The 27,940-nt window shown below is 42.8% G+C and overlaps 1 protein-coding gene across 1 annotated transcript; it reads right to left on the bottom strand.

Annotated features, from left to right (window-relative positions):
* Positions 1-895: 895 nt before the first annotated feature.
* On the bottom strand, positions 896-27,887 carry RRP1B (ribosomal RNA processing 1B). The gene is made up of 16 exons (XM_035545773.1): positions 27,600-27,887; positions 23,932-24,014; positions 22,959-23,016; positions 22,147-22,232; positions 21,039-21,100; positions 18,986-19,115; positions 17,580-17,644; positions 16,851-17,017; positions 16,196-16,290; positions 15,299-15,396; positions 10,004-10,023; positions 9,036-9,167; positions 7,505-8,256; positions 6,085-6,231; positions 5,310-5,376; positions 896-4,188 (listed from the first exon to the last, which is right to left on the bottom strand). Exons 1-16 carry the CDS (start codon positions 27,730-27,732, stop codon positions 3,998-4,000), a joined length of 2,286 nt encoding a protein of 761 aa, XP_035401666.1. The 5' UTR covers positions 27,733-27,887; the 3' UTR covers positions 896-3,997.
* Between the last annotated feature and the right edge of the window lie 53 nt (positions 27,888-27,940).

Raw genomic sequence — 27,940 nt, 5'->3', positions numbered from 1 at the left:
CTGCTGCATGCTTTTCAAAGTCAATTTTTGTAAAATAATTTAAATTCCAAAATGAAATTAACTTAAACAGGGTTCTAAAACAGGTTTTGAAGGTTTCTTAAACTTTTTTTTTTTAAACAAGTTCTCCCACAGGAAGGGTTGTTCCTATTGTTCTAGTTCTATTACAGACTATATTAATCTTCAAAGAGTCACTGTATTTCTCCTCAACTTGCATGGTGAGGATCAAATGTAAGATACACTTGTGTTTAAAAATCAGGGAAATCTGTTTGCAATTATATTTTAGTTTTACTAGTGCCACTACTGTGGATCAGTCACTTTTCTTTGAATAATTTTTTGGCATTTCTGAAAATTCTGTGCCTCTCAAGAATACACAGCATTATTTCTTTGTATTGATCCTGCTCAAGTGCAGGACCTATCAGTTCCCAAAATGGAGACATAAAATACTGTGTAGGATTCTCGGTGTATGTAACACGTACTTCACTCTACTGCTTTTAATATGGAAACAGCTTTTAGGGCGCCCATCTCTTACCTACTTTGGTACCTGCACTATTATACTTTTGAAGTACATGTTGTGCCATATTATTGCTTCTGTTACCAATCTTAATTGTCAAGGACTGATAGTGTTTGAGCTACTTTGCTTCTTTTCAGCAGTCATTCAGCTGCTGCTATCTTCTCTATGGTGCAATCCCAAAGGTCAGTAGCTCAAGGTATATGAACAGGTGTATCCTATCACAGCCCTACATTACTTCTGACGGTCTTCTTCATCACTTCTAGTTACTTCATACAGTATACAGTCATAACAAGAGAGAAAGCAGTGTGAACACAAGAACTTTGTGCTTTCAAGCAGGCCCCATATCCCACCCCCCACATTTACAGATTTATCCAAAATACAATGTCCACAAGAAAAAAATGATTTATTGAACGAGACTAAATGATCTAATGCTTAGACACCAAATTTGCATTAACAATGCTGTTGCAGAGGTACATAAATGATGCACGGAACTTTTTAATGCATGTAATGAGTCTAAGCACAAGAAGTACAAAAAAGGGCATTTGATGCCTTCCAAGTCGCAAAGCTTTCATAGATTACAAAAGATCTTACATGCCCAACAATTCAAATATAGTTTCAACTTTTTACGTTACTGAATTTTGTGCTTTTGAGTTCTCTTGAAGCTATAAAGAATTATAAACTATTTGAGCTTAAGAAATGCAAAGCTGATCAGATTCGTAACATAAATGTAGATAACCATTATAAAATACTGTCTTTTAAAAGGTATGCCAGAAATGTATTTTAACTCATAGAGTGAATGGCAGCTGTAGAATTGGAGTAACTCTGAAAAAACTATGGAGAGACATCAAACAGGTTAGATCAGTTTTTCTTTTACTTTTTCTCCCCTATAGATACATCTCTCCTTACAGTGCCATTGTGTCTGTGCAGTGGGTATCCCAGATGTTACATTTACCCATTTTTCTTCTTTTTGTCTTCAACGTTTATTGCAATTTTCACTATGCCAATATTTTGGGTAATTTACTCAATTTAACCCAACAATGCCAATGAAACTGAATTGACAGTGTTTGATTTTTGTTTGTAAAGTTGTCCTGAATGAAATTCTAGACACTGCTGAAGACAATACACACTCCACATGCATACGTACAAAACATTATATCAGCGTCATGGCACACCATTATGCATGAATCCCAACACACGATCACATCACTAAAATTTTAGCTAAAAAACTGACTGCCATTTCTGCCTGCTCCATTTAGTACTGTGGGCAAGAGGGTATTTGAACAAGCAACAGGTTCAAAAGATTCAGAGCCAATTGAAAGATTTAGACAATCATTTAAATACATTTCCATAATAGGTTATATATAATAAACCAAACCCCAATGCATCCTGATCCTTGATTTATCTACGCAAACCAGATCCACCTACTGATTTTTTGCATCTCTATCCTAGGAGGAATATTGCATCTTCAACATACTGCATTAACAGCCATGCACATACAAATTCTTTTATGCATATTCCACAAATGACTTCTCACCCACAGTACAAGACAAATGTACAACATACTTATTGTCTTGTCAGAAAATTGCATTATGCTAATAAACAATGACATTTTAAAGTAAGATTAACAATAATTGCTCAAACAGCAGATATTATCAGTTTTATCAGATGTATTCTCCAGAGTTCTTTACTGATCTGTTAAGCCAATAGAAACTTTAAAAAAAAAAAAAATCAGTCCTTCATTTATATGAGAAAAGACAAGAGCAAAATGACTTTCTAACACTCTGATGGTAGTACCACAAATTTAGTGCAAGAACCAGCATGGATTAGAATCGAGCAACCGAGACCAACTAGCAATCTACAAGTACGCTAGTATTTTGAAGGAATTCTAGGTGAACTATGAAAGAGTGGTTTCAACCCAGTTGCTTATGGGGAGTAATCTGTCAGAGGACAATCAGCATCAAAGACTATTAAAAAATAATATTTAAGTAAGCAAATATATTATGCCACAATGTTTAATTTTGCTGGCTGAAGCAGCCAAATGTTTATCATTATCATAAGACAAATTAATGAAGCAGGTCTACTCCCTCTTTTAAGGATCCTCAAAGCAGCTGGTGGGAAGTTTCTTGAACAGCTTTATTCTGGCACCAGCTCGTGCTTTGAAACTGAACTCTAATGTAGAGATCTGCTGCAAAGCCTTTACTTTATTTGCATAAGCAAAACTTTCTAAGAAAGATTTCAAATCTTTCAACTGTATCAGAAGTTTACTTTTGTTTGCTCTCCCCTTCCTCACAATTCCCCCTCAAAATACATTAATAGACTCTCAGAGAAGTACACCTCATTCTGTACCACAGAAACAAAGAAAAAAAAAATCAAAGCATGCACAGCAGTAGTAAGAAGTCCAAATAAAAACTTAACACAAGGAAATGCTGCAGAAAGAACTCTCTTCTGGTTCTATATCAAAGCCAAAACCAAACTGTTCGGGCTGTAGAATTTCACCCTGTGTTGAGAGGCACCAAAAGTTTGAGAGATGTGTACCCTATAGCCAAGGATGCACTACGCTGATCTAGCTTTACTACAGTCAGAAGTTCATTCACTGAATGAGATCTGAGCTCTGGTAAAATGTGGTGACACCAGCTGCTAGAAAGGAAAACTAGGATCCTTGAGAGACCTTCAGGAAAGTCAGCATTGAGGGCGGAGGGAGACCACCTGGAGTTACCAAGGATTTCTTTCATGTGAGAGCATTATTTTGGTTATAGTAGAGAGAAGAAGCCAGCTTACAACATGACAAGTGTAAGTCAGCTTTGGCACTTGTGTTACTGAAAATAACATGGTGAGTGTTCTCAGCTCTACAGGCAACCCACTGTGAAGGCTTATTTGTATCGGTGATCACTTGAGCAGCTAGGCATTTATCATTCCAGGAAAAGCTTGCTTACTTGGGTAAAGCTAAGCAAGTCCAGCTGGTATTAAGCAGAGACATGAGGTAATCATTATTTCTAGAAGAATCAACAGATGACAAGGTTGACACAGGAAAAATGATGGGGTAAAACTTTAAATTACGCAAACAACTAATAGGGTTAAAAATCTGTGTCTTTTTCCTTTTTAAGCCCTATCCAGTGAGAGACAGTTTAACAGCATGAAGTGCAAGGTTCCTTTAACTGGCTCAAAAATTTCCCAGAACAATCTAACCCTCAACATTCCTTAATTAAATGAATGGGTCTCTTGGGAATTACATGGACAGAGACCAGACTTTTTGTAGACCACACCTGAGCAGAGACTGGATTTTGTTTCTTTTCTGTTAATAGAAAAGAAACAAGTATTTCAAGATACAGCTGAAGTGGTGTCAAAATAGCAACGTCCCAGGTCACAACCAGAATCTTGTATATACAATTTATATTAACTTAAAAAAATAAACAAGTTCAAAATACCTCCAGAGAACGTTCTAGTTTAGCAAAATGTTCTGTACAAAAGTAGGCCACATCTATTGGTTTAAAAGAAGTCCACAGCAGTTGATTTCTTCTTAGCTGGAACAGTAAAGGGTTTCTTCAGCTTAGGTTCTCCTGTTGGGGTACCTGCAGGTGACTTCAGGACTCCGTGACGGGGTTTCTGTTCAGGATTGAAAGCTACACGGGACAGTCCTTCTGGGCTCACCAAGATACTTTTGTCCGTCTTTTTAAATTCTGTTGAAAAACAAGCAAGCACATTAAAAGCGATGCAGTTCCTGGGCCCAATCAATCAATTGTGGAATTGTCCAACCCTGGAAGTTTGCTTTAGATCTGTAAGTCCATCATTAAGGATCATGCAAGTCTAGCCTAAGACTTTGGTGGAAAAAGAGAAAGATGGTGGTGAAATGCATTTCTTGGCTGAGTCTCTTTGAGAATGGGGTCTGCCGCAATGCAGAGAGGCTGTGAACCATTCCCCAAGGTTTCACAGGCTGGAGACTTAGCCTACTCCTCAGAAACAAGCGTTCTATGTACCCCAAATACCCCACATTCTTTTAAAGGATCACAATGGGTAAGTAGTGGTGCTATTCTTACATTTAAGCAGCACATCTCTAGAGATTCCTGGTTATCCCCTCTGCTAGTAGATAGGCATTTTTGCTCTTTGTGCAGCTGTATTATATGAACATAAACACATATATCAAACCACACTATTTTCCGTTTGAACTTTGCCTATAGCACGCATCAGATTAAAAAAAAGTAGCTGAATGAATACATGGAATAAGAAAATGTCTTGCTCCATAGCACAGAAGTTGGGAACAGGGAAAACTGTCTGCTTACATGTGGGATCCAGAGCAGGACTGATATTTATCTACTCGTTACTACAATAAATCAGAAGCAAACAAAATAAAGCGAAGCTTTGCTGTAATACAGCCTGAGCTCATCATATCAACGCCTTTGTTCTAATAAACAGCACTCGGCAATGAAGAACGTGAAGTGCATCTGCTTCCTGAGAGGCACCCTGCGTGACGGGAGGCCCAGGAAGGAGAGCTTGTCACTGCTGCGCTGTTTTCAGTCTGGAAGGCTCCATCTGCATGTCAGTAAAGCAGCACTCTAGAATCACCCAAGTCTAGCACTTTGGGCAGAACGTCCTGAATTTCATCATCTCCTCTGGATGGGAACTTGAGGATGGTTTATAAACTGGTTCATGAACTGTACACAAGTATTTAGACAAAAAGGGATGAGACCATGAGAGAGAGGGAGGGAGGGTATGTGAGTGTGTACGTAGGGGGAAGGGGGAAGCTTCCCCCTTCCTTGGCAACATGAGAGACTGTGGAGACACACAGATGGATTAGACTCACCAGCAGTCATGTTTTTATTCAAGCCAAAGGTGACTTTTTTGGAGCCAGACGATTGCAGTTTACTCAACTATGAAGCAAAATAAAGACAGAAAATAAAATAAGACTTCTGAGGCAACAGTATGAATTCTTTTACCTCCATCCCCTCCAATTCTCTACCACTGAAATGCTGCCCTCTGCTATGCCAGCACCAATTTTCCAGCTAAAAGCAAACATTCCATTTGTAGAGAAGTGACATTCCCCCTAAGGTCCTTACATAATTCAATAACAAACAAGATTCTGTGTATTAAACACACTGGCTTCAATACGCCCATACCTCGAAGTGCAAAGAGGGCTTGAAAAGATGTATGTTAAAAAGGTTTAGAAAAGAAGGCAGTCTTTTGAAGCCCTGCACTGCTACCAGCTTCCGCAAGTGGGAAGAAATGGAGGCTCAGAGTCCCTTAGCACGACCGAAAGTCAGTTAACGCTTTCATTTTCTCGTGAAACGAGCCGGTTCAGAATGACAGCCTTTTAACAGAAAGGTATTTTTGAAATCAGTGCAGAAGGAAGAAGAGACTTTAAAGATGCCTACAACTCATTTTCTGAAACTCCTTGCAGACAGAGCCACGCATGGCTCCACAAATGCGACAGTATTTCCAGGTTTATCTGATTGCGTCAGGAGATTAACACAGACTGGAAGAGACAGCATGAGTAAGGACATGCATGCACTTAGTTTGGGCGTGTGTTTTGGGAAGAAACCTGTGGCAAGACCTAGCTGCCGTTTGTGAGATCACATTACCTGCATGGAGGTCCTGGTGGAAGAGATGGCACTTTTGGCTTTCCTGAAGAATACCGGCTTTGGTAAAGTTGATTTTTCAAATTTTACAAAACCACTTCCTGGTTTTGCTTTCTTTTTCTTTAATGGTGCTAGAGCGGTGCTGCTTTCCTGTAAAGAAGGAAGGGAAAAAATCCTCTCAGTACAAAAGCACTTTAGCTAACTATACCTAGTACAGCAATTGGTGCTCAGAGCTTACCACACATGGCTCTGTAAACTTTGCCACAGCTGAGAACGTGCTAACTGGTACTCACACAAACCAATTATCCTGATTAACTCTCAGGAGCTAAGCTTACAGTTAACATGACTGCAAATGACTGGCTCTGCTCTGGAACGTAAAGCTCATTGCATAGCAAGGAAAGTGGAACTTGTGAAACTTTCTGGCCCATGAGAATGCAAACAAAGCTTTTTTTTTTTTTACTGTGCATAAGGATTCCTTACAAGCAACCCAGCCCTCCTGCACTGAAGTGCTGATGGTGTCTTTTTTCTTGGCTTTAAGCAAAACCTCTTTAGAGGTACCTCTTGGTGCCTCTAAATGGAAGAGATATGCAGCTAATGAACAAATTCACCTTTAGGCTGGGATGGAGACAAAAAAAAAAAAGCAGACTATGACATCTGTGTACACTCAAGAAACCCAGCAAGTGTATGTTGTTACTGGTTTGACCAATATTACCTTACTAAGACCAATATTACCTTACTAAAACTAGGAAATATAACAACATTTCTCAAGCAATGAAAAAAAATGGGCAAAGCCTGATTTCTTCCATATTTATGTTTTTTAGCTTCACCCTGCTCACTTTTTATACCAGTACTCTCCTTCTCCTGAATCAACTTCCAACATTTCTTTCATGACCCCTCCCCACCCAAAACACACAGACAGCTTCATGGATTGAGCAAGAAACAGCAAATTCTGTTGTTTCTTTGGAATTACACATAGGAAAACAGGCCCACTAGTTTGTGTGCTGACTGACCAATCAGCCAACAGACAAGCGCTGCCACCCTTTTTGCATTCCCATCTTTTTGCCAAAATGTGCCCTTCGTAAGCATGCTGTAAGCTCAACCACACCCAGTGCAAATGAATAAATAACCGGGGGGGGGAACAAAAACAAAGACCCACACCCTAATACTACAAATCTCAGCTACATGAGTTTTTCAGACGAGCACCTAGCGCAGGCTTTAATGCCATTGCATAAGAAGGCATAAGAATGTGGCAGGGGTGGAGATTCTGGGAGACTGGTCCTTTTGGTGACAGTACATAAGGACATCAACGTACAACCTGCTCATGAAGTCCCACACTCAGAAAGCTGAAGACAGGCTTGAAAAGTAGCCTGGCAGTTTGTGAGGAAGGCTGGGGAGTGGGGTGGGGAGAGAGAGATCTACGTACCTCCTGTCTGCTTTTCTTGCACGCAGTCTCCAGAACTCCATTGGCTTCAACAGAGTTTAGCACCTCTTTTACTTTTCTCTTCTTTTTCAAGGTTGCTGCTTTCTGGTTGGAGACCTTCATCCCTTCCAAACTAACCAGCTTTGTCTTTTTCTTTAATTTGACCTTCTTGGAGAGTACAGATTCAGAGTCTGCATCCCTTGACAGCGCCCCAGGCAAGCCCTCCTTGTTGGATTTCAGGCCAGTCTGCTGCAAAAAGGTATCCCCGTTGACCAAGACGGACTCTGCTTTTTGTTTCTTTTTCACAGCCTTAGAAATTAATGGTGTGACAGACGGGCTGACATCCTCTGCCCCATTGGCATTAGCTGGTCCATTCTGACACGCAGGCTTTACAGGAACATTCTGCACCTTTGGATTCATTTTCTTTGACTGAGTCTTTTTACTCTGTTCTGTGTCAGTCTGACTGCTCTGCACAGAGGTGCTGTGCTTATCTCTGGTGTCAGTTGTTACATTTTTGGTCTCATTCACCTCATTTACTAGCAATTTCTTTTTCTTCCTTTCCTTGTTATTTTCTGACACTTTTCCCTGGTTAAATACAATAGATCCAGATGTTTCAGCCATTCTCTCCTCACAGTTTCCATCAGCTGTTCCAGAATCAGCACTTGGGCTGTCCCGCTTCTTCCTTTTTTTCCTCCTCTTCTGGTGAACTGATGTCTCCTGCGCACTTGGAGCCTCTTGTTCATCCTTCCCTGAGTCTACCCCAAAAGGAATACCATACAACACAGATGTGAAACATAAGATGTGGAACTTAGAGCAACTGAATTCTATTTAGTTATTCCCCCTGCCCGTCCCCCAAGAGGCATAGCATCTTCCTGCTATCAACCATCACTACAGTTTTAACGTTACAGCTAATCAAGACATTGCATTCTCCCAACTCCTAGCCTAATTAATATTTTGCTGATCTCACCTTGTCACAGCTGATATCTAAGCCATTCCCTGTGGTAACATTGTCCTGTATAGTCATATTGCTAGAAAGAGTTATTACCTGCCTATTAAGCCCAACAGAAGGCTATCTCAGGGTCAGTAATTTGGTGAAATGTTTTTGGGTACAAATTCAGCTTTTGTCATGTCAGTGTAAGTCATGATGCTAGAGACACCTGCATGTGCTTCTTACAAGTTCTTCATCTTTCCAGAAGCACCCCCAGATTCCTATATTTTAAGTTATCCGATTTCAAGAAGACTGTCATATTTGTTTTCCTACAGTAAATGGAACTGCTCAATGGAGTCATGCAAACAACTGCTCCCATTTCTGCTTTTGATCAAAACCGATGTGATCTTTGCCTCAAAATTCGTAATAAAATTTCCACCCCTTTCAAAGTGACCTTAATTTCACACTTAACCTTCTCTGCAATACAATACAAATCAGCGCATTCTGAAGAACAGCTTATGTCATCTTCGGAACAGCTCTGATACTTTGCCTAATTGCACAAGTGATTACAGATAGTCTCTCTTCCAAAGGTTGATCTTGCCTTACCTTTTACTTTTTCCAAATTGTTTTTCTCCAAAGGTTTGACAGCTTTTTTCTTTCGCCTTCCCCTGCTAAACGTATCATCATCTTCATCTTCATCTGTAGAAACATCTTCAAGAAAATCTTCGGGGAAGATTCCTGTTGAGGATGAAGGATAAGGTATCTGAAAACTAACAGTATTCCTATGTTGCTGTACATATACAGCATAACTCCCAGAGAAAGAAAATCAACTCCCTGTTCCCCATTCCGGCCAAAAGAAAATCATACCAATGATTCTTATTTAAGTAAAAATAATCATTTTTGGAACAAAGCACAGGGCTGACCAAGCTGTGATGAGGATTTGGCCATTTCACCAAAAACATGCAATGTGTCTTAATGAAGTTAAAGGCAAAAAAACAAAACACTACAGTATCATAGAATGGAATCTCTTAGGTTGGAAAAGACCTCCAAGATCATCAAGTCCAACCGTTAACCTAGCACTGCCAAGTCTACCACTAAACCATGTCCCTAAGCACCACATCTCCAGATCTTCTGAATACTTCCAGGGATGGTGACTCAACCACTTCCCTGGGCAGCCTGTTCCAATGCCTCATAACCCTTTCAGTGAAAAAAATTTCTCCTAGTATCCACCCTAAACCTCCCGTAGTGCAACCTGAGGCTATTTTCCCTTGTCCTTTCACTTGTTGCTTGAAAGAAGAGACCGACCTCTACCCCGCTACAGCCTCCTTTGAGGTAGTTGCTGAGACCAATAAGGCCTCCCCTGAGCCCTCTTTTCTCTAAGCTAAATAACCCCATTTCCCAACTGCTCCTTGTAAAACTTGATCTCCTGATGCTTCACCAGCTTCATTGCCCTTCTTCGGGCACGAAATCCTTGACATACACATAACAAAAAGATTTGCAATACATATCGTATGGGGAACATTATGTATCATTTAATGGAAAGAAACTGTCTCTGTATGCTGCTCAGTCCTTACCTTCTGCTAAGTTCTGGAACCTGGAGGCGGGGAGGGAGAGAAGGAAAACAAAAGAGTATTACTGATTTAGTACCAATTATAGCACTAGCAGCATAGTGTCACCGTACTTTAATTATACTTTTGTCAAAATAAGAACAATGTATTTTACACAGGAAAATACAAGCGCTCATTCCAGAAGAGATGTGCCTCAGAAACCCAAAACCTGAAAGTTTTGAGAAAAGAGGAATTTAACACTTCTCCTGCACCATGTAACTTGTGCCATTCACAATCCAATGTCGTCTTGCAGTACAAAGCCACCCAGTGTAGCTAAACAGCTGCAGCTAGCTGAGGTGTATTACCAATAAGGAACAGCAGCACAGGCTTCAGGTGCCCTATGCGTGTTACCCAGGGCTGTGAGATAAGCCTTCCCTTGTGACACTGTCACCAGGTCAAACTGAAGCGCAAGAAGGAAATGCACAGGCAGTGGAAGTAGGTACACGTGGCCTGGGAAGAGTACAAGGATGCTGTTCAGATACGCAGGGATGGGCTCAGGAAAGCCAAGGCACGGATGGAACTGAGCTTGGCAAGGGATACAAAAAATAACAAGAAAAGGTTCTACAGGCACATTGCTCAGAAAAGGAATGCCAAGGAGAGTGTGCCCCCTCTGAAAGATGAGAAGGGTGAACTGGTAATGACAGACATGGAGAAGGCTGAGGTACTCAACAACTTTGCCTCAGTCTTCACTATCAGTCAGGCTTCCCACGTCTCTTGTTTCCCTGAACATGAAGATGAGGGCTGGGGGAGCAAAGTCCCTCCCACTGTAAGGTCAGAGACCACCTGATGAAACTGAACAAGTACAAGTCTATGGGGCCCGATGACATGCATCCCAGGGCCCTGAGGGAATTGGTTGATAGAGCTGTCATGCCTCTCTCTGTCATATCTGAAAAGTCCTGGCAGTCAGGTGTAGTCCCTGGAGACTGGAAGGGAATCATCACTCCCATTTTTTAAAAAAAATGTAGAAAGAAGGAACCAGGGAACTACAGATCAGTGAATCTCACCTCTGTGCCTGGAAAGATTGTGGAACAAGATCCTCCTGGAAGCAGTGTCAAGGCATATGCAAAACAAAGAGGTGATTCTACACTAATGCACGCAGCATGGGTAACAAACAAGAGGAACTGGAAGCCATCATGCAGCAGGCAGGCTATGACTTGGTTGCCATCACAGAAATGTGGTGGGACCACTCTCATGACTGGAGTGCTCCAATGTCTGGCTATCGGCTCTTCAGAAGGGACAGGCAGCACAGAAGGGGTGGTGGTGTGGCTCTCTATATTAGAGAGTGTTTTGATGTTGTGGGACTTGAGGCTGGGAATGATAAGGTTGAGTCCCTATGGGTTAGGATCAGCCAACAAGGCAAGCATCCTGGTGGGGGTCTGTTATAGACCGCCGAACCAGGATGACAGGATGAGGAGACAGATGAGGAGTTCTACAGGCAGCTGGCAGAAGTTGTGAAATCGTCAGCGCTTGTTCTCATGGGGGACTTCAACTTCCCGGACATATCCTGGAAGCACAACACAGCCCAGAGAAAGCAGTCTAGGAGGTTTCTGGAGAGCGTGGAAGATAGCTTCCTGATGCAGCTGGTTAGTGAGCCTACCAGGGGAGGTGCCCCACTAGGCCTGTTCACAAACCAAGAAGGACCGGTGAGAGATGTGGTGGTCAGGAGCTGTCTCAGGCAGAGTGACCACGAAATGGTAGAGTTCTCTATTCTTGACGAAGTCAGGAGGGGGACCAGTAAAACCACTGTCCTGGACTTCCAGAGGGCAGACTTTGAGCTGTTCAGGACACTGGCTGGCAAAGTCCCTTGGGAGGAGGTTCTGAAGGGCAGAGGAGTCCAGGAAGGCTGGGCACTCTTCAAGAAGGAAATCTTAATGGCTCAGGAGCGGTCTGTCCCCACGTGCCCAAAGATGAACCGGCATGGAAGAAGACCAGCCTGGCTGAACAGAGAGTTGTGGCTCGAGCTTAGGAGAAAAAGGAGGGTTTATAATCTTTGGAGAAGAGGGCGGGCCACTCAGGAGGACTATAAGGATGTTGCGAGGCTGCGCAGGGACAAAATTAGAAAGGCCAAAGCTCATCTGGAGCTCAGTCTGGCTACTGCCGTTAAAGATAACAAAAAATGTTTTTACAAATACATCAACACAAAAAGGAGGACTAAGGAGAATCTCCATCCTTTACTGGGTGCGGGGGGAAACTTAGTTACAAAAGATGAGGAAAAGGCTGAGGTGCTTAATGCCTTCTTTGCCTCAGTCTTTAGCGGCAAGACCAGTTGTTCTCTGGATACCCAGTGCCCTGAGCTGGTGGAAGGGGATGGGGAGCAGGATGTGGCCCTCACTATCCACGAGGAAATGGTTGGCGACCTGCTACAGCACTTGGATGTACGCAAGTCGATGGGGCCGGATGGGATCCACCCGAGGGTACTGAGCGAACTGGCAGAGGAGCTGGCCAAGCCGCTTTCCATCATTTATCGGCAGTCCTGGCTATCGGGGGAGGTCCCAGTCGACTGGCAGCTAGCAAACGTGACGCCCATCTACAAGAAGGGCTGGAGGGTAGACCCGGGGAACTATAGGCCTGTTAGTTTGACCTCAGTGCCAGGGAAGCTCATGGAGCAGATTACCTTGAGTGTCATCACGCGGCACTTGCAGGGCAAGCGGGCGATCAGGCCCAGTCAGCATGGGTTTATGAAAGGCAGGTCCTGCTTGACGAACCTGATCTCCTTCTATGACAAAAGGACACGCTTACTGGATGAGGGAAAGGCTGTGGATGTGATCTACCTTGACTTCAGTAAGGCTTTTGACACCGTTTCCCACAGCATTCTCCTCAAGAAACTGGCTGCTCGGGGCTTGGACTGGCGTACGCTTCGCTGGGTTAGAAACTGGCTGGATAGCCGGGCCCAAAGAGTTGTGGTGAATGGAGTCAAATCCAGTTGGAGGCCGCTCACTAGTGGAGTCCCCCAGGGCTCAGTACTGGGGCCAGTCCTCTAATATCTTTATCAATGATCTGGATGAGGGGATCGAGTGCACCCTCAGTAAGTTTGCAGATGACACCAAGCTAAGTGCGTGTGTCGATCTGCTCGAGGGCAGGAAGACTCTGCAGGAGGATCTGGATAGGCTGGAGCGATGGGCTGAGGCCAGCTGTATGAAGTTCAACAAGGCCAAGTGCTGGGTCCTGCACCTGGGGCGCAACAACCCCAAGCAGAGCTACAGGCTGGGAGATGAGTGGCTGGAAAGCTGCCTGGCAGAGAAGGACCTGGGAGTACTGGTTGAATATGAGCCAGCAGTGTGCTCAGGTGGCCAAGAAGGCCAACAGCATCCTGGCCTGCATAAGAAGCAGTGCGGCCAGCAGGGCTATGGAAGTGATTGTCCCCCCGTACTCGGCTCTGGTGAGGCTGCACCTCGAGTACTGTGTTCAGTTTTGGGCCCCTTGCTACAGGAAGGACATGGACATGCTCGAGCGAGTCCAGAGAAGGGCGACCAAGCTGGTGAGGGGTCTGGAGAACAAGTCTTACGAGGAGCGGCTGAGGGAGCTGGGCTTGTTCAGCCTGGAGAAGAGGAGGCTCAGGGGCGACCTTATCGCTCTCTACAGGTACCTTAAAGGAGGCTGTAGCGAGGTGGGGGTTGGTCTGTTCTCCCACGTGCCTGGTGACAGGACGAGGGGGAATGGGCGAAAGTTGCGACAGGGGAGTTTTAGGTTGGATGTTAGGAAGAACTTCTTTACCGAAAGGGTTATTAAGCATTGGAACGGGCTGCCCAGGGAGTTGGTGGAGTCACCATCCCTGGAGGTCTTTAAAAGACGTTTAGATGTAGAGCTTAGCGATATGGTTTAGTGGAGGACTTGTTAGTGTTAGGTCAGAGGTTGGACTAGGTGATCTTGGAGGTCTCTTCCAACCTAGACGATTCTGTGTGATTCTGTGATTTGAGACAGCCAGCACGGCTTCACCAAGGGCAATTTGTGCCTGACCAATCTGGTGGCCTTCTGTGATGGAGTGACTGCATCAGTTGACAAATGAAGACCGACTAACGTCATCTACCTGGACTTCTGCAAGGCCTTTGACATGGTACCACGTGACATCCCGATCTCCAAATTGGAGAGATGGATCTGATGGGTGGACCATTCAGAAAATAAGAGTTGGCTTGAAGGTTGCACCCAGGGAGTGGTGATCAATGGCTCTGCATCCAAGTGGAGGCCGGTAACAAGTGGTGTCCCTCAGGGGTCTGTCCTGGGACTGGAGCTGTTTAATACCTTTATTAATGACACGGACAGTGGGATCGAGTGCACCCTCAGCAAGTTTACAGATGACACCAAGCTGAGTGGTGCAGTCGATACAACAGAAGGAAGGGATGCCATCTAAAGGGTCCTGAACAAGCTTGAGAAGTGGGCCCACGTGAACTGCATGAGATTCAACAAGTCCAAGTGCAAGGTGCTGCACCTGGGTCAGGTAATCCCAGACAGGAGCACAGACTGGGAGAAGAACTCACAGAGAGCAGCCCTGAAGACAAAGACATGGGGATTCTGGTGGACGAAAAGCTCGACATGAGCCAGCAGTGTGTGTTTGCAGCCCAGAAGGCCAACTGTATCCTGGGCTGCATCAAGAGAGGAGTGGACAGCAGATGACTGTCCCTCTCTGCTCTGCCCTTGTGAGGCCCCACTTGGAGTGCTGCATCCAGGCCTGGGGCTCCCAGCACAAGAAGGATGTGGGGCTGGTAGAGCAAGTCCAGAGGAGGGCCACAAAGATGATCAGAGGGCTGGAGCACCTCTCCTATGAAGGAAGGCTGAGAGAGTTGGGGATGTTCAGCCTGAAGAAAAGACTCCAGGATGACCTCATTGCAGCTTTTCAGTACTTAAAGGGTGCTTTTAAGAAAGATTAAGAGCAACTTTTTGCTCAGTCAGATAATGGCAGGACAAGGGGGAATGGTTTTAAACTAAAAGAGGGGAGATTAAGGTTAGAGGTTAGGAAGAAATTCTTTACTTGTAGGGTGGTGAGGCACTGGAACAGGTTATCCAGAGAAGCTGTGGATGCCCCATCCCTGGAAGTTTTCAAGGCCAGGTTGGACAGGGCTTTGGATAACCTGATCTAGTGGAAGGTGTCTCTGAGCATGGCGGGGGGATTGGAACAAGGTTATCTTTAAGGTCCCTTCTAACCCAAGCCATTCTGTGATTCTATGATGATTCTATGATTCAGGTCAAAAGAGGGTGAGTAGAAAATGAAGCAGAAGTTGCTTAGGACAAGGTAGCAGATGTGATGTGTATTTCAACAGAACTCACTTTCTGACCAGCTTGTACAGACGCTTTCTGTTACGCGCAGGTGTATTTTTCTTGCTCGCCAGTTTGAAGAGTCTGTCAGCAACAGCCTTATAATCAAACTGTTGGAGGAAAGTAAGAGACATTTTTTCTTCGTTGGCTTATCATGCAATGAAACTCACATTACTCAATAAAACTAACATTACCAACACTTCAAGTAGCGTACACATCCTTTAAACCCAAAGTAATTTTCTCTGTTGAAATTTACACCCCTTCTCACACGTATACTGACTTTTACAAATGGTTGCTTCTTTAACAGAGCAGTTGAACTCTGTATCGCTTCCCAAAACATTTCTAACCTTAATTCCTATTGATGAGAGAAGCCAACCAACTTCAAAACTCCCCAAAATATTTAAGTATCAGATTTAAACAATGACATGTCCTAGTTCTTACTTAAAAGCTCTTCATGAAGAGCACCCACCAAACACATTCAGGCAGATACTTCAAAAACATTACACTGCACTGGAAGGTCTTGAAAACACAGACTGCAACATGTTACTCTCTCTCTTATGCATCCCATCACCCATTACTTTTGCTCTTACTGTCAGTAAAACTTATGCTGACTGCTTGACTATTCATAGTGATTTGGCTTTTGCCACACATTCCTGAACTCTTGAAACGGGAAGGGAAGAGCAGAAGGTATGGTAGAGGGGAAGAAGGAATCAGAATTTCAACATGGATTTATTTCCTTACGAAGTACTCAGAGTACATTACATAAATACCAACATACATTAGGGCAGAAGGGGATTAACATTTTTTAATATGTTTATCCAATTAAAACCCTTTATTTCAGTACTTCTTGAAAATAATCAAAAAAGGAAACAGGAAGAGCACTAGTAAAAGAGAAAGCAAGCAACAAACCTGAAGAACAGGCCCAATACCGTCATCAGCATTTTTGTAAACATCCTCTGTTTTTTCAGAGCTCTGCACTGATTTTTTTGAAAAGCATTTATCTGCTGCAATAAAAAAAGAATGAATATTAATGTTTAGTTTGTAAAAACAGACATGCCAAGCACAGCTCTCATATACGTGCATTTTTCTTCACACTATCTTGGAAATCTGTACTGATTTAACTACTTTATGTCACCATTAATGCAATGGTTGTGTATTGCTTATCTGAGTGTTTTTGAATCGTCTCTGTACCAAAGCATATCTGGATTGAAAACATTCCTTTCCTGCTCAGCCTTTTTTCCCTTTTCTAAACTTTAAGCCCTCAAAGGATGCCAAAACCACATTTTCAAAAAAGTTCTGAATATCCAAGAGCCAAAAGCCAGACCAGATTATCTCCCACTGTTGTGGAAAGCTGATTATTGTTTGGTTAAACCAAGACTGCTCGTTTTTGTGACACGTTCTAGAGGAATCACTCTGTTTAACCTCATCTGAGGGGATCAAATCACAATTACCCTTACATCACCCTCAACACGTGCTTGAGTGGTTCAGAACAGAAATGTATTTCTAAGAAGCAGATTTTTTGTGATATTAGTATTACCAAGGCCAGTTAGAATTCTCTCCTCACCTTTGGTTTTAAGCACCTCATCATTTCCGTGTTCACTGTCGTCTTCAGACACTCCTTCCTCATCACTGCCACCACCCAGTTCTTTCATTAGGTCCTCAATGGCATAAGGGGACTGATCCACAATGACTTCAAAGATACCACCAGCTACAGCATACATTATGCTACAACTGTATTAAAAGAGAGTAGAGGTGCGAGTGGAAAAGCAGAAGCATACAGACCCTCCCTTCTCACGTTCAAAAAGAATGGAAATTTGGGAGACACAGGGAAAATGTGTAAGAAGGAAGAAAGTAGAAGAGCATCTAGCCCTCCAGATAAGGAAAGTGAACCTGTTACTTCCTAAACAGCAGTCCTTTAAATCGAAATAATCATAGCTGAGTAGGTGTCCTGCCAATGTTCCCCTCTTAAATTTCACTGTGTTTATCTACTACTTTACACTACATTGCAGCAACAGAGAAATCTAACCAGATCACTATGCACTATGCATGTTAAAAACAAAACTAACCAACAGATGTTAGCGTTTTTTTTTTTTTTAATAAATCCATAAGGGTTATTTGTAACTTTGATAAACATCAGTTATCTTCAAAGGACTGCATACACAGTAAAATATCCTTCTTTCTCTACATTCTGAAGTTACACTATGTATCTTCGTTAACCCGTTTATTAGGATGCAGAACATTGTTACAGAATTTCTTAATTCTTAAGAAATACTTATCCTTTCATTAAACTTACTCCTTTGATTTGGCAACAAACTTGCAGAAAGGTTCAATGAACTTGAGATTCTGGTCTGCTGTGAGCTGTGTGATTAGAAAAAAATAATTAGCACAGTAAATATTATACGTGCACATTGAAATTCCTTGAATGCTTGGTGTGGTGGGGGATCATCTTTAAGAAATTACGGCAGTCTTTCAGCACGCTGTCTAATTCCAACCAACAGGAATATCCAGTGACCTTTTCTTACCACTGCTACCACCAACTTCCGGATACTCCCTGGAAGCATTATAAAAATGCTAACTGCTTTGCAAACTTTAACTTTCTTAGTAGAGGAAATATAATGAGGCTTCTTATTTCAAAAACGGAAAAATGAGGCCAAGAAACCTTAAATTTTTTAGTGCTCTTTCACAAAGAAAGCCTGCAGTGTAAACATGAGTGAGATCTGTATTTCTCTTAACCTGCCAGCCTAGACCAAAACACCATCAGTTACAATACTACTAAAGATAAAGACCCTTCCCTCAACTAAATTTATAAACACTGCCTGTGATTTCAAGTGGTCTACACGTGTAAGTCCCCACGGTCACTTTAAGTGGCTTAGCCATGGATTGAGAGTTCTATTACTATGGAGCTGCAGACATTTATGCTCCAAGACCCGACACTTCTCTTGCAGAGACCTCTCTCTCACTCCACAGTCTGGAACAACAAAAGTTGCAGGCAGAATAGCTTGTAATACTGACTGCAAAAGGATACTAGTGGAAAATTGCTGACACTTTCAGCCACTGTTATGGTATCAGAGATGCCATAAGCGAGGAGAAAAATGAGCCTGAAACTAAGTGCGGGGCAGCCGGCAGCTCAGCCTTGTAGACTAACAGGAGAAACACCCTTAAGAGAAATCAGCAACAACAGCTGCAGCAACAGGCTTTCAGCTGCTGCAAAACTCTCCAGCACCTACCAAAATTAAGGGCACCTGGAACAAAAGCAGGCAGCAATCCACAGCAGAGAAAGACAGTTGTCATCAGCAAAACAACTAGATGTAGAGGGTAACTTGCTCAATGCACAGGTCTGAAGGCAACAATAAAAAAATAAACCAGACCTTTGAAAGCTTTTCTTCCTCTATTTTAGTGTGCTAGAGAATCAGCCAAGAGCAGGCTTTATGTCAGTCTTTGTGAAAGCAAGGACTAGCAAATACGTTCATGCAAGGGAAAAGAATAAGTCCATTCTGTGAAACAAACAAATGAGAATGGTAAAACTCTTTGACTGCTATTTCCAACCTCAATTTGGAGCGGATATCAGTAGTCAGGAGCCTGAGAGAAACTACTATACTCTCACTTTCCACACTAATACACAAAAACTGTATTTCTTCTGAAGTGCTGAATGCCACAGTTGACATTAATCAGGAAGAAAATTAAAATGTATTTTCTAACCTCCTTTGCACCAACTTTAGCCAATTCCTGAAGATAGATATCAATGAAATGGAACTTTATTCCGCTAGGAGTATTGCTCTCCGGGTCCATAACTTCTTTCATCAATAGCTGCAGTAATAGTTCTCTTAGACTACAAAAAAAAAAAAAAAAAAAGAGAGCAAGACATTCATATTCAACTGCTCAGATTATGTTTGCTTTGAAAATAAACTCTAGCCATTCAGTTTTACCAGTTCTTAAGATGGCTGTTCAACAGCCACAAGAAATAAATCCAGTGATGAATTTTCACATCTTAAAAACCAATTAAATAATCCATCCATACCTAGAACTCCTTACAGTCTAGACTATTTTGTAGCATCACAATCCACCAGTTTGCTACAGTGGAAATGATGGTTTTAAAATTCACACTTTAACACGGACTGAACTTTACTATCCCATATGATTGATGGATAGGATGAAGGCTTCTGCCACTTGAGCAGGGCATTCCTAAAGCCCCAGCTGTCACATTCATCCTTGATGGGCAACACCTACCACCCCCCATTTTACAAGACAATTTTCATGTTGGTGTGCACCCAACAGTTAAATTTAACACCGATCAAAAACTCATTTCAGCTGTGCACACTTTGCCTGCATTGAAGCATACTATCCACTGTCCCTTAGAGCAAAACATTTACACCAAAGAACAGATCGTAGGCTGTTAGGCGTAAAACGTCATCATCCCAAGAGCTCAAGCCAGAAGTGACTGAGCTGTAAGGGCTGCGGCTCTGCTCAATAACTAACTTCTGGACTACCAACAAATACTTCCCACTGCTGGAATCACAAGGCTCAAAAAGACATGCTATCACACCAAGTTGGGGGAAGTGTTGATCTGCTGGAGAGTAGGAAGGTCCTGCAGAGGAACCTGGACAGGATGGGTTGATGGGCAGAGGCCAAGGGGATGAGGTTCAACATGGCTAAGTGCTGGGTCCTGCACTTTGGCCACAACAACCCCATGCAGTGCTACAGACTTGGGGGCAGAGTGTCTGGAAAGCTGTGCAGAGGAAGGTCAATGGAGAAACGTGGTTCTTGAGCCCCCTCACTCTGCAAAGAGAGGAATTCATGATCTTCTCTTCCCACACTGCCTCACCTGATGGAGAAGGACCTCCAAGCCATACCTCCAGTGAAGCTGGAAAAAGGCATGCTAAGTAATGACACTTTGTCAGAGATCACCCTGGGTGACTCTGCCATGGAAATGTGTGGGAAAGAGTACTGGCTTTGTCAAGCCTCCTCCAATTCCTTCCTCCCACACTTTCTGCTCCTTTTTAAGGAGCACTTTTAGCTCTTCAACCTGTGGTCATTTACCCAATACAAAATTAAGGTAAAACAGAGGGGATGACAGGTAGTCAGCTTTACATTCCCTTTTATTTCCATGATATCACACCTACATGCATCTGCATTCCAGAAAGCATGAGAGATAAAGGATAAACTTGAAGTGCTTGACAGCCTAGCATTAAGAGACTTTAAAGCTCTTCATCAGTTTAAACGCATCTTAGAGATGCTCTAAACAGAGCAAGATGGCTGCAATTACTTGCCATTTGATAGGATATGGAAGAAATACAAATAAACTCGCTGATGTAACCTGGCTCCCTGTTGTATACAATTAAGTAGTAACTTCCAGTTCAGTCTCATAAAAAGGCAAGTCACTGTGATTAAACAGCGTGGAAAAAAAAAAAAGACAGAGCCAGTGAGAAACATACTACAACCAAGAATAAATTCCTTTTCTGTGTTTTCAGGGGTGCTAACTCAGTTTAATCTCTCCAGAGATGATGTTCCACTGCTAACTCTTTTGGCTAAGTAAAAAAGATCTGGCAAACCCCATCATATATTTGGAGGTCTTGTATTTCAAGACTGCTTTTTTTCTGAACTATGTATCATAAGATATCCAGAGAACAAATGAGCCTTAGTGCTAAGACTTCATGACAGCGCCATCTGCAGACAAAAAGGATCTATTAAATGTTGATGAGAAATAAACTGGGTAACTTCTCTATGAAGAAATTACATTCAGAAGTCTGCTCACCTTTCATCCCAGCCATTTCTTTTCAGCACTTCGAAAGACTGCCTCAAAATCAGACGGATTAGCTGCAAAGTACAAGATCTTTTACACGCATTCATAAAGAAAAGAGTTGATGTACTGTAATGGGAATAGATTTCTTTGTAAAGCTCTTCATAGTACAAGATGAAAAGCTTCCTCCCCCAAACATTGACAGACTTGTCTATTATGTCAAGCTACAGATGGATGCTGTGAGGCTCCAAAGACAATAAACTATTCTCACACAGCGAGCCCAGCAAAATCAATGACTGTCTCTACCATACAGCTTTCTCCCGCTCCATCACCCCAATTTCTTCATTAAGTGCTGCCAAATTTAAAAACCCACAACTTCAACAAGAGACAACAATAAAGACAGATTACAACAATAATCATTTAATTGACTGGAACCTTTCGCTAAGAGACAGCCACATGTAAACCAGCTACATTAAACTGGCTCAGAACACTTACTGAATTACCTGCTTTACGCTAACGCTGAGAAACAAAATACAGCAGCAAATGTGCCTGCAATTAGCTTCTTTCAAATAAAAAGATTAACTTGATTTCATTCTTTACAAAGGCAGGTCTTTCAAGAGTGTTCTTTCACTGATTTTACTGTCTTTTAATATAGCGTTTCCTATAAAAAGGACTGATAGCTGAACTTACTACAGTCGTGGAAAGTTGGTGTTCTAGTGACAACTGCTTTTTTATATAGAGTCATAAAAGACTTTAAATAGTCTCATCTAAATTATTGATGCTGATGCAGTGTCCACCTAGACAGCATTAATATGTAGTGAGGGCACTTATGCAAGAAAATAGCTTCCTCCCTAAGAAGCTTTTCCCAATGAAAATCCATGAGAAATATCACTGTTATAAAGGAAGGCAAGCAAAAAAGCACTCATGGCATGACAAATAACTACTTTAAGATCTTGGACAGTGACTGAAAGCCTTTAAAACGAGTGTCTTGCAATGCATCATGAAGATAGTCACTTGTCTTCTCTTACGATACACATAAATGCATGTGCAGACAAAGCTGTCTTCCAACACAACATCACCATTTACACCAGAAAAGATCTACAAGTGAGCTAATTAGTATTACCATATAATATTTATCAAGACGCAGATTGTCTATCCCATTCCATTCACGGCTCATAGTTTGCCAAAATGTTTGAATGAACAAGTGTCCTGTAAGAAAATAAGAAAAAAAAATCATGAGCATGTCTGGCACAAAAGTTTCTTTCGCTAACCTAAAAATCTCAAGAAATCACTTCAACATGAGGAAGAGACGTTTTTCGCTAGGGGTTTACCCAAGGACTGGGATAGAGCTAAAGGAAGACCTGTTTGAGATGAGTACAAGGACAAGTTGATTAAACTTCAGAAAAACAAGAAAGGCACACAGCTACTTTCAAAGGCAAGCGCAACTACAGTGAGAATTGTAATAAAAGGAAGTTATTGAGCCTGAGCTTTTTATATGTACATTTTCTGTTATATATGCAAAAGTTAGAGCAAGATACCCATTCTGCACTCGTGTCTACCCATGCTAGTTTGGCACTGACCAAGCACTGTATTTCAAGTGCATTTTGTACACTCCACAGCTCGTGAAACGAGGTTGGTTTTGAGTATGATATACCCAGAACAAGTAGACGCAGAATAGCAAAGTAAGGCAACAAGTTTGCTTTGCCACACACCCTGCAAAATCTCACCTTTATTGCACTGGAGGTACAACCCTTCCCCTGCAATGATTGGAAACAAACTGCACCTGATCCAGGGCATAGATGCTTCCCTTAGTGCAATCACACATACCAGCTGGACAACAAAGGAAAAAACAAGGAACCACCCGTACCTCGCTGTCCCTATTGTGGGACTGTGATAGCGGGTTCAAAATGAGTCAGATAATGAAACAGTACTTACGAGCCTCTGTATTCTGAATCACATGGATAAGCTGTGAGATATTATTTGCAAGTTCTTCCTAAAAGTAAATAAATACAGTTAGTAGAGCATGTTTCAGAGCTTGGTCTCCTCACTACACATTCAACGAGAAAACAGCAAGTATGAATATGACATAACATCCCTCAAAATTAAGAAAAATTCTCTTAACAGCTGCTTTCATACCGTAGCTGTCCTTCCACTGGGATTAATTCTGTTTTAAGAGAGGAGTCAAGGCTATCAAGCCCTGTTAATTTATCAGGTATCTGCACAAATCATCCTTTTGGCAGCAGACAAAACTAAGTTGGGAGGAGAATAATCCAGTGTATTTGAATTAACAAATAATATAAAATTTCAAGGGTACTGTTCTAATGTAAGTTAATTGTAGGTGGAGCTCTCTGTACTATTTATGAGATAAAACTTGCTCACACAAAGAGGCAAGTGATTTGAAAACTGGTTAAGTGAGGTTACCAAGATTTGGTACTCCAAAACTGTTATCTTTTGAAAGCAGGTAGACGAACTGGAGAAGGAAGCAAAAACTGTAGTGGAGGAAGTGCCAGTGCCACCAAACTCTTCATAACAACAAAAGAAAAGGAAGTTTGAAACTTTTGAAATAGGCTAACTGAAGGTTACATGTATGTTTAAGTTACAGTTAAGGGCAACCTGCTGCTACTGCTGTAGTCCCATCAAATCCATGTACTTCATAATTACGTATATTTCATTTGGAAGGAATACAGTTACACCTGCCTTGGGAAAGGGTGATTGCAAGCACCAAGCCATTCAGGCTTCTGTTCATGTGGTGAGGATCACAGAATTGGTCACCTCTCCTGCACATGCCACATATGAGCAGCAGGGGAAGAAAGAAAAGTGTGTAAGACTTACCACGGCCATTTTCACTATTGTAAATTAGTATGTTTTAGGAGACCCACTCAGGCAAATATAAAAGCAGTTACTATACCTGTAGCAGAGGTTTATCCTGCATCCACATGCAATAGAACAGCCCCTTCCATATTTTTAGCAGTTCGTCCTGGCTGAAGCCACCTGTGGAATACAAGAAGATTGAATGAAAATGAAAAATCCACCAGATTTCCACCCACATGCTTTCAAGCAGTAGTCTCTCTTCCCTGCTCTCCTTCACTTCTGTTATATTTTCTTAGCCAAATGTTGATTTCCACTGTAAGCAGACTAACTAGAAGGCCACTCGGCATAGTTTAGTCATTCCATGACTTTAGGCTTCTATCTTGTGCCAAAGTACCAAAGATTTCAAAGAAATCATAGATGAGATTTGGCTTCATTTGATAGCGTACACTTCTGATAGTCAACAAATTTCCTCTACATTAAGATCCATAATCAAAGAGCCTGAGCAACTATCAAGAAAATCTTTTCATTGTATTTAGTCTTGAGGTGCAGTATCACCTGAATTTTAACAGCAAAGATTATTTTTGCTACAAACAGTGTAAAAATTCACATTGTAGCAAAAAGCACACATTACGGACAGAAGGTACTACCTGGAAAGAATGCTTTAAAAAACAATTAGAGATCCCAAATACATTTCTGAGAATTAACATTTCTTAGAATTAATTTTAACAGCATACAAAGTAGCTGCAAAAACCTACTGGAGCTATTTTCAAGCTACGGCCTGTTGCTAGATCCAAATTGAGCATGTTCTCCTGGAAAACAAGTCATCTGAAAGCAATCATCACTACTGCACCACTCTTTACTCAGACAAAAAACTGTAAACGTCTTAGTTAAATCATCTGCAGTCATGCTCAGTTAAAAAGAAAGGAAGTAGAGGTGGGGGAAGATATATGCAAAGTGCACCGCAGGAAGCAATATGCTTACTAGTATTAATAAGTTTAACTTGGATTTGTCAGTGATGTTAAGATTAAACATGATATCATTTGATTCACTGATTTAATATTCACTTAATAAATGTTATTTTTTATATTTAACAGATTCATATGCTACATATATAGCAGTAAGAAGCAGGCTTAACTTTGCACATAGCACTAACTCCATAGAAGCATCAGATATTAGGCTTATGCCCCAGGGACGTCAGCTTCTATCTATAAAGATGGCCCAAGAGACTTTGTCTAAGGAACATGGGCTTCCCACAGAGTTGCTTTTCAGACACTGAGGGCTTTTAACAGTGTCCTAGGCAATCCTTTCTCATCTTGACAAAGGACCCTGACCAAAACATTCTAGAGCATGTTCCTTTTCCCAGTCACTCAAAAAGCACTTTTCAAGACTGGGTTTTCTATTTTTCCATTTTGCAAGCCCTGCTGTCACCATCCACTGCTGGCAAAAAATCATTCTGGCAAGGTTATTTTAAAATCTCAGCCTAAATGCAGTGCACAAAACTGAAGGCCTTCTTTATCTAAACGGTACCTTGAGAAAGTTTGGTCTTCACATCTGGACTGTAACTCTGTCCCTATGTACAGTGTGGGGGCTTGCACTAGTAATCACTCATAAGCAGCCACTGAAGACGTGCTACTTTAATGAAAGTCTTGTTAGCATTTCTGTTTGGGAGTTATTCTGGTTTGACAATGCTAGTTAAAATTGTTGATTTACTGTAGATAATCTCCAAGGACCTACACAAGCTTATTTCAGTGAGAATGGTATACTTACATAAATCCTTTACAGAACTGGGCTCAAGTAAATGCAGCCAGCGTTTAAAAACACCTCACAATCTTTCCTCTTTTAACATGTTTACTCTTACTATTCTTTCACCAATTAATTTACTGATTTCTCTATACAAGATATTAGATGACACAAGCAAATGTGACCCTCCAATCATCAGCCCAGCATAGCACACCTTTCCTCTTTCAAGGCATGGACTTTAACAATGAATTAACATGAAAAAAAAAATAAAATGAACACTTCCAAGGAATAACATGCTCATCCAAGCTCAACTGCACACATATAATGACTTCAGCCGTTCTATACCTTCTCCAGAAACTAACTTCTTTAAAATCAAGTAAGGAAGGCTCTGCATCTTCAAAGTTTCCCCAACATGGCCTAGCATAGACCATACTGAACAATCCTCTGCTTGTGTTCTGTCTACCTGTGAAAAACCTGACTGGAGTGAACGTCAGCAGGAACTCTACCCCCTCTTTAAAAAGTCAGCAAGTTCTCGATTGTTCGAGTTAAAGTGTCTAGCTGGGTTACCTGAAGTGTGACCCTTGTCTCCGGCAGAACCCTGCCTGGATATAAGCCTGCTCATTAATAACTTAATCTCTCTTCAACATAATACTTTCTCTCCAAGTCTGAAAAAGTTAACTTAAAATTTAATATTACCAGCTTAAACAGTACCTAAGAGCAAGTCAATCTAATAGCACTGGAAATTAAGTCACCTTGTTTTCCCAGTTGTTTGCATTTCACGGCGGGTTAACTTTAACATGCAAAAGGTTGACATTCCAACTCACGGTTTCCCCGTGTTAGTTTCCTAATGTTTTAAGGCATTAGCTGAATATGCAACCTCTTCCCTCAGTTGGGGTGCTCCTCTCCACCTGGCCAACTACATCCAAAAACTTAAGAGGAATCTGCGCTTTGCAGTAAGATGCACAGAGAAGTACTGAATATACGGATGTCATATCCAGCATAGGAAGTCTCCAGAGCTAAAAACAGATGGAAGCTTGGGAAATATGTGTGTGTATGGGAATACCATGTGCACTCACTTTCTCTTACACATCCCTAGGCATCCCCTAGGTCTATGGTAATTGTCAGAAATGGGATGATGAACTACTGGCCCCCTGGCCTGGCCCAGTAAGGCTGTTCTTATGTGTTCTTCCCTCTATCAAACACTGCTAATAGCTCAAATATTATTTGGAAAGGGAATAAACAACACGTTCCCCGGTGTCTCTGCAAGGAATTAACTTAGGTTGAACCAGCCTTCCCGTTTAGCTCTTGGTGTGCCAGGTCTAGGCTGGCGCCCTCAAAGCCAAGGAGGGTGTCCGTGTATGCCTCATGCACTGCATCCAGCCTGTGACACAGCGTGCTGGAAACAGCAATCCACGTGCATCGCAGAAGCCGTTGGACATCCCCACACCGAGCTCCTTGTCGCTCCAAGGGGAAGGTTTACCGAACTGGGCCCACGCGTTCGCAGTCTGTCACTGTGCTGGTAAGCCTCCTGTGTGGGCAAGGAAAGGGTGCACAGAAGCACCTCCAGGTGCAGCCAGCTCCAGGATGGCCTGCCCAAAGCCACTAAGCGCGGCTTACACAGGCTGCGTCCCGGCATGCCGCTGAAGGGTGCCTGCATCGGGTCCTGGGGCAGCCACGCGGGGCTCCACGTGGGCCAACAAACCTTGCTAATACCACGAACGCAGGGCTACGAGACAACCCATATAACCTGAAGGAGAACTGGCTCCAGAACGGAGAACCGGCTGCAATTAAGCAACCAAACGCTTCCCAAGCCCCTCAAAGCACTCCCTAAAAAAAAAAAAAAAAAAATGAATAGAGGCGAAAAATAAACGAAAAAGGGAAAAACCACCCCAGGTCGCCACGCAGCGACCCCGGGCCGGCGGGGCAGGCCCGGCAGCGGCTCCCGCCCCCCGCACGCGTTCCCCCGGCCGCTGGCGGCGGGGCACAAGCGGCCGCCGAGCCGAGCCGAGCCGTGCCCATCCGTACCCTCGGGGCGCTGCGTGCGGCCGCTGATGTACCCCCGCAGCTTCCTGACGGCGCGGTCCCGGATGCGCTTCTCGTTGGCGGCCAGCCGCTGCGCGAACTGCACCTCGGGCGCCGGCACGGCGGCGGGAGCCATGGCTCGGCTCGGCCCGGCTCGGCTCGGCCCGGCTCGGTCCGCACGTTGCCCGCCGCGCGGTGACGGCCCGGCCCGGCCCGGCGCTTCCCTCTAGCGTCATCGCGCCGCCGCACCGAGCGCTTTGAACCGCTTCCGCGCGAACCAACCCCCCCCCCCCCCCCCCTTCCCCCTTCCCCCTCCCGAACCCAGCCCAAATACGGTTTTATTC

Source organism: Cygnus atratus, chromosome 1 (genome assembly GCF_013377495.2).
Source record: "Cygnus atratus isolate AKBS03 ecotype Queensland, Australia chromosome 1, CAtr_DNAZoo_HiC_assembly, whole genome shotgun sequence".
Taxonomy (NCBI): domain Eukaryota; kingdom Metazoa; phylum Chordata; class Aves; order Anseriformes; family Anatidae; genus Cygnus; species Cygnus atratus.
The sequence above is the reverse complement of the archived record's forward strand: the minus strand, read 5'-3'. Positions and strand labels throughout refer to the sequence as shown.

What these genes read in the sequence shown, in the direction of transcription:
- RRP1B (XM_035545773.1), bottom strand. Translation starts at nt 27,732, where the DNA reads ATGGCTCCCGCCGCCGTGCCGGCGCCCGAGGTGCAGTTCGCGCAGCGG. An exon ending in AGAAATGGCTGGGATGAAAG is followed by an intron (nt 19,116 to 21,038) that starts GTGAGCAGACTT and finishes TTTTTTTTGTAG; the next exon opens with TCTAAGAGAACTATTACTGC. An exon ending in CTGTACAAGCTGGTCAGAAA is followed by an intron (nt 10,024 to 15,298) that starts GTGAGTTCTGTT and finishes CCCCGCCTCCAG; the next exon opens with GTTCCAGAACTTAGCAGAAG.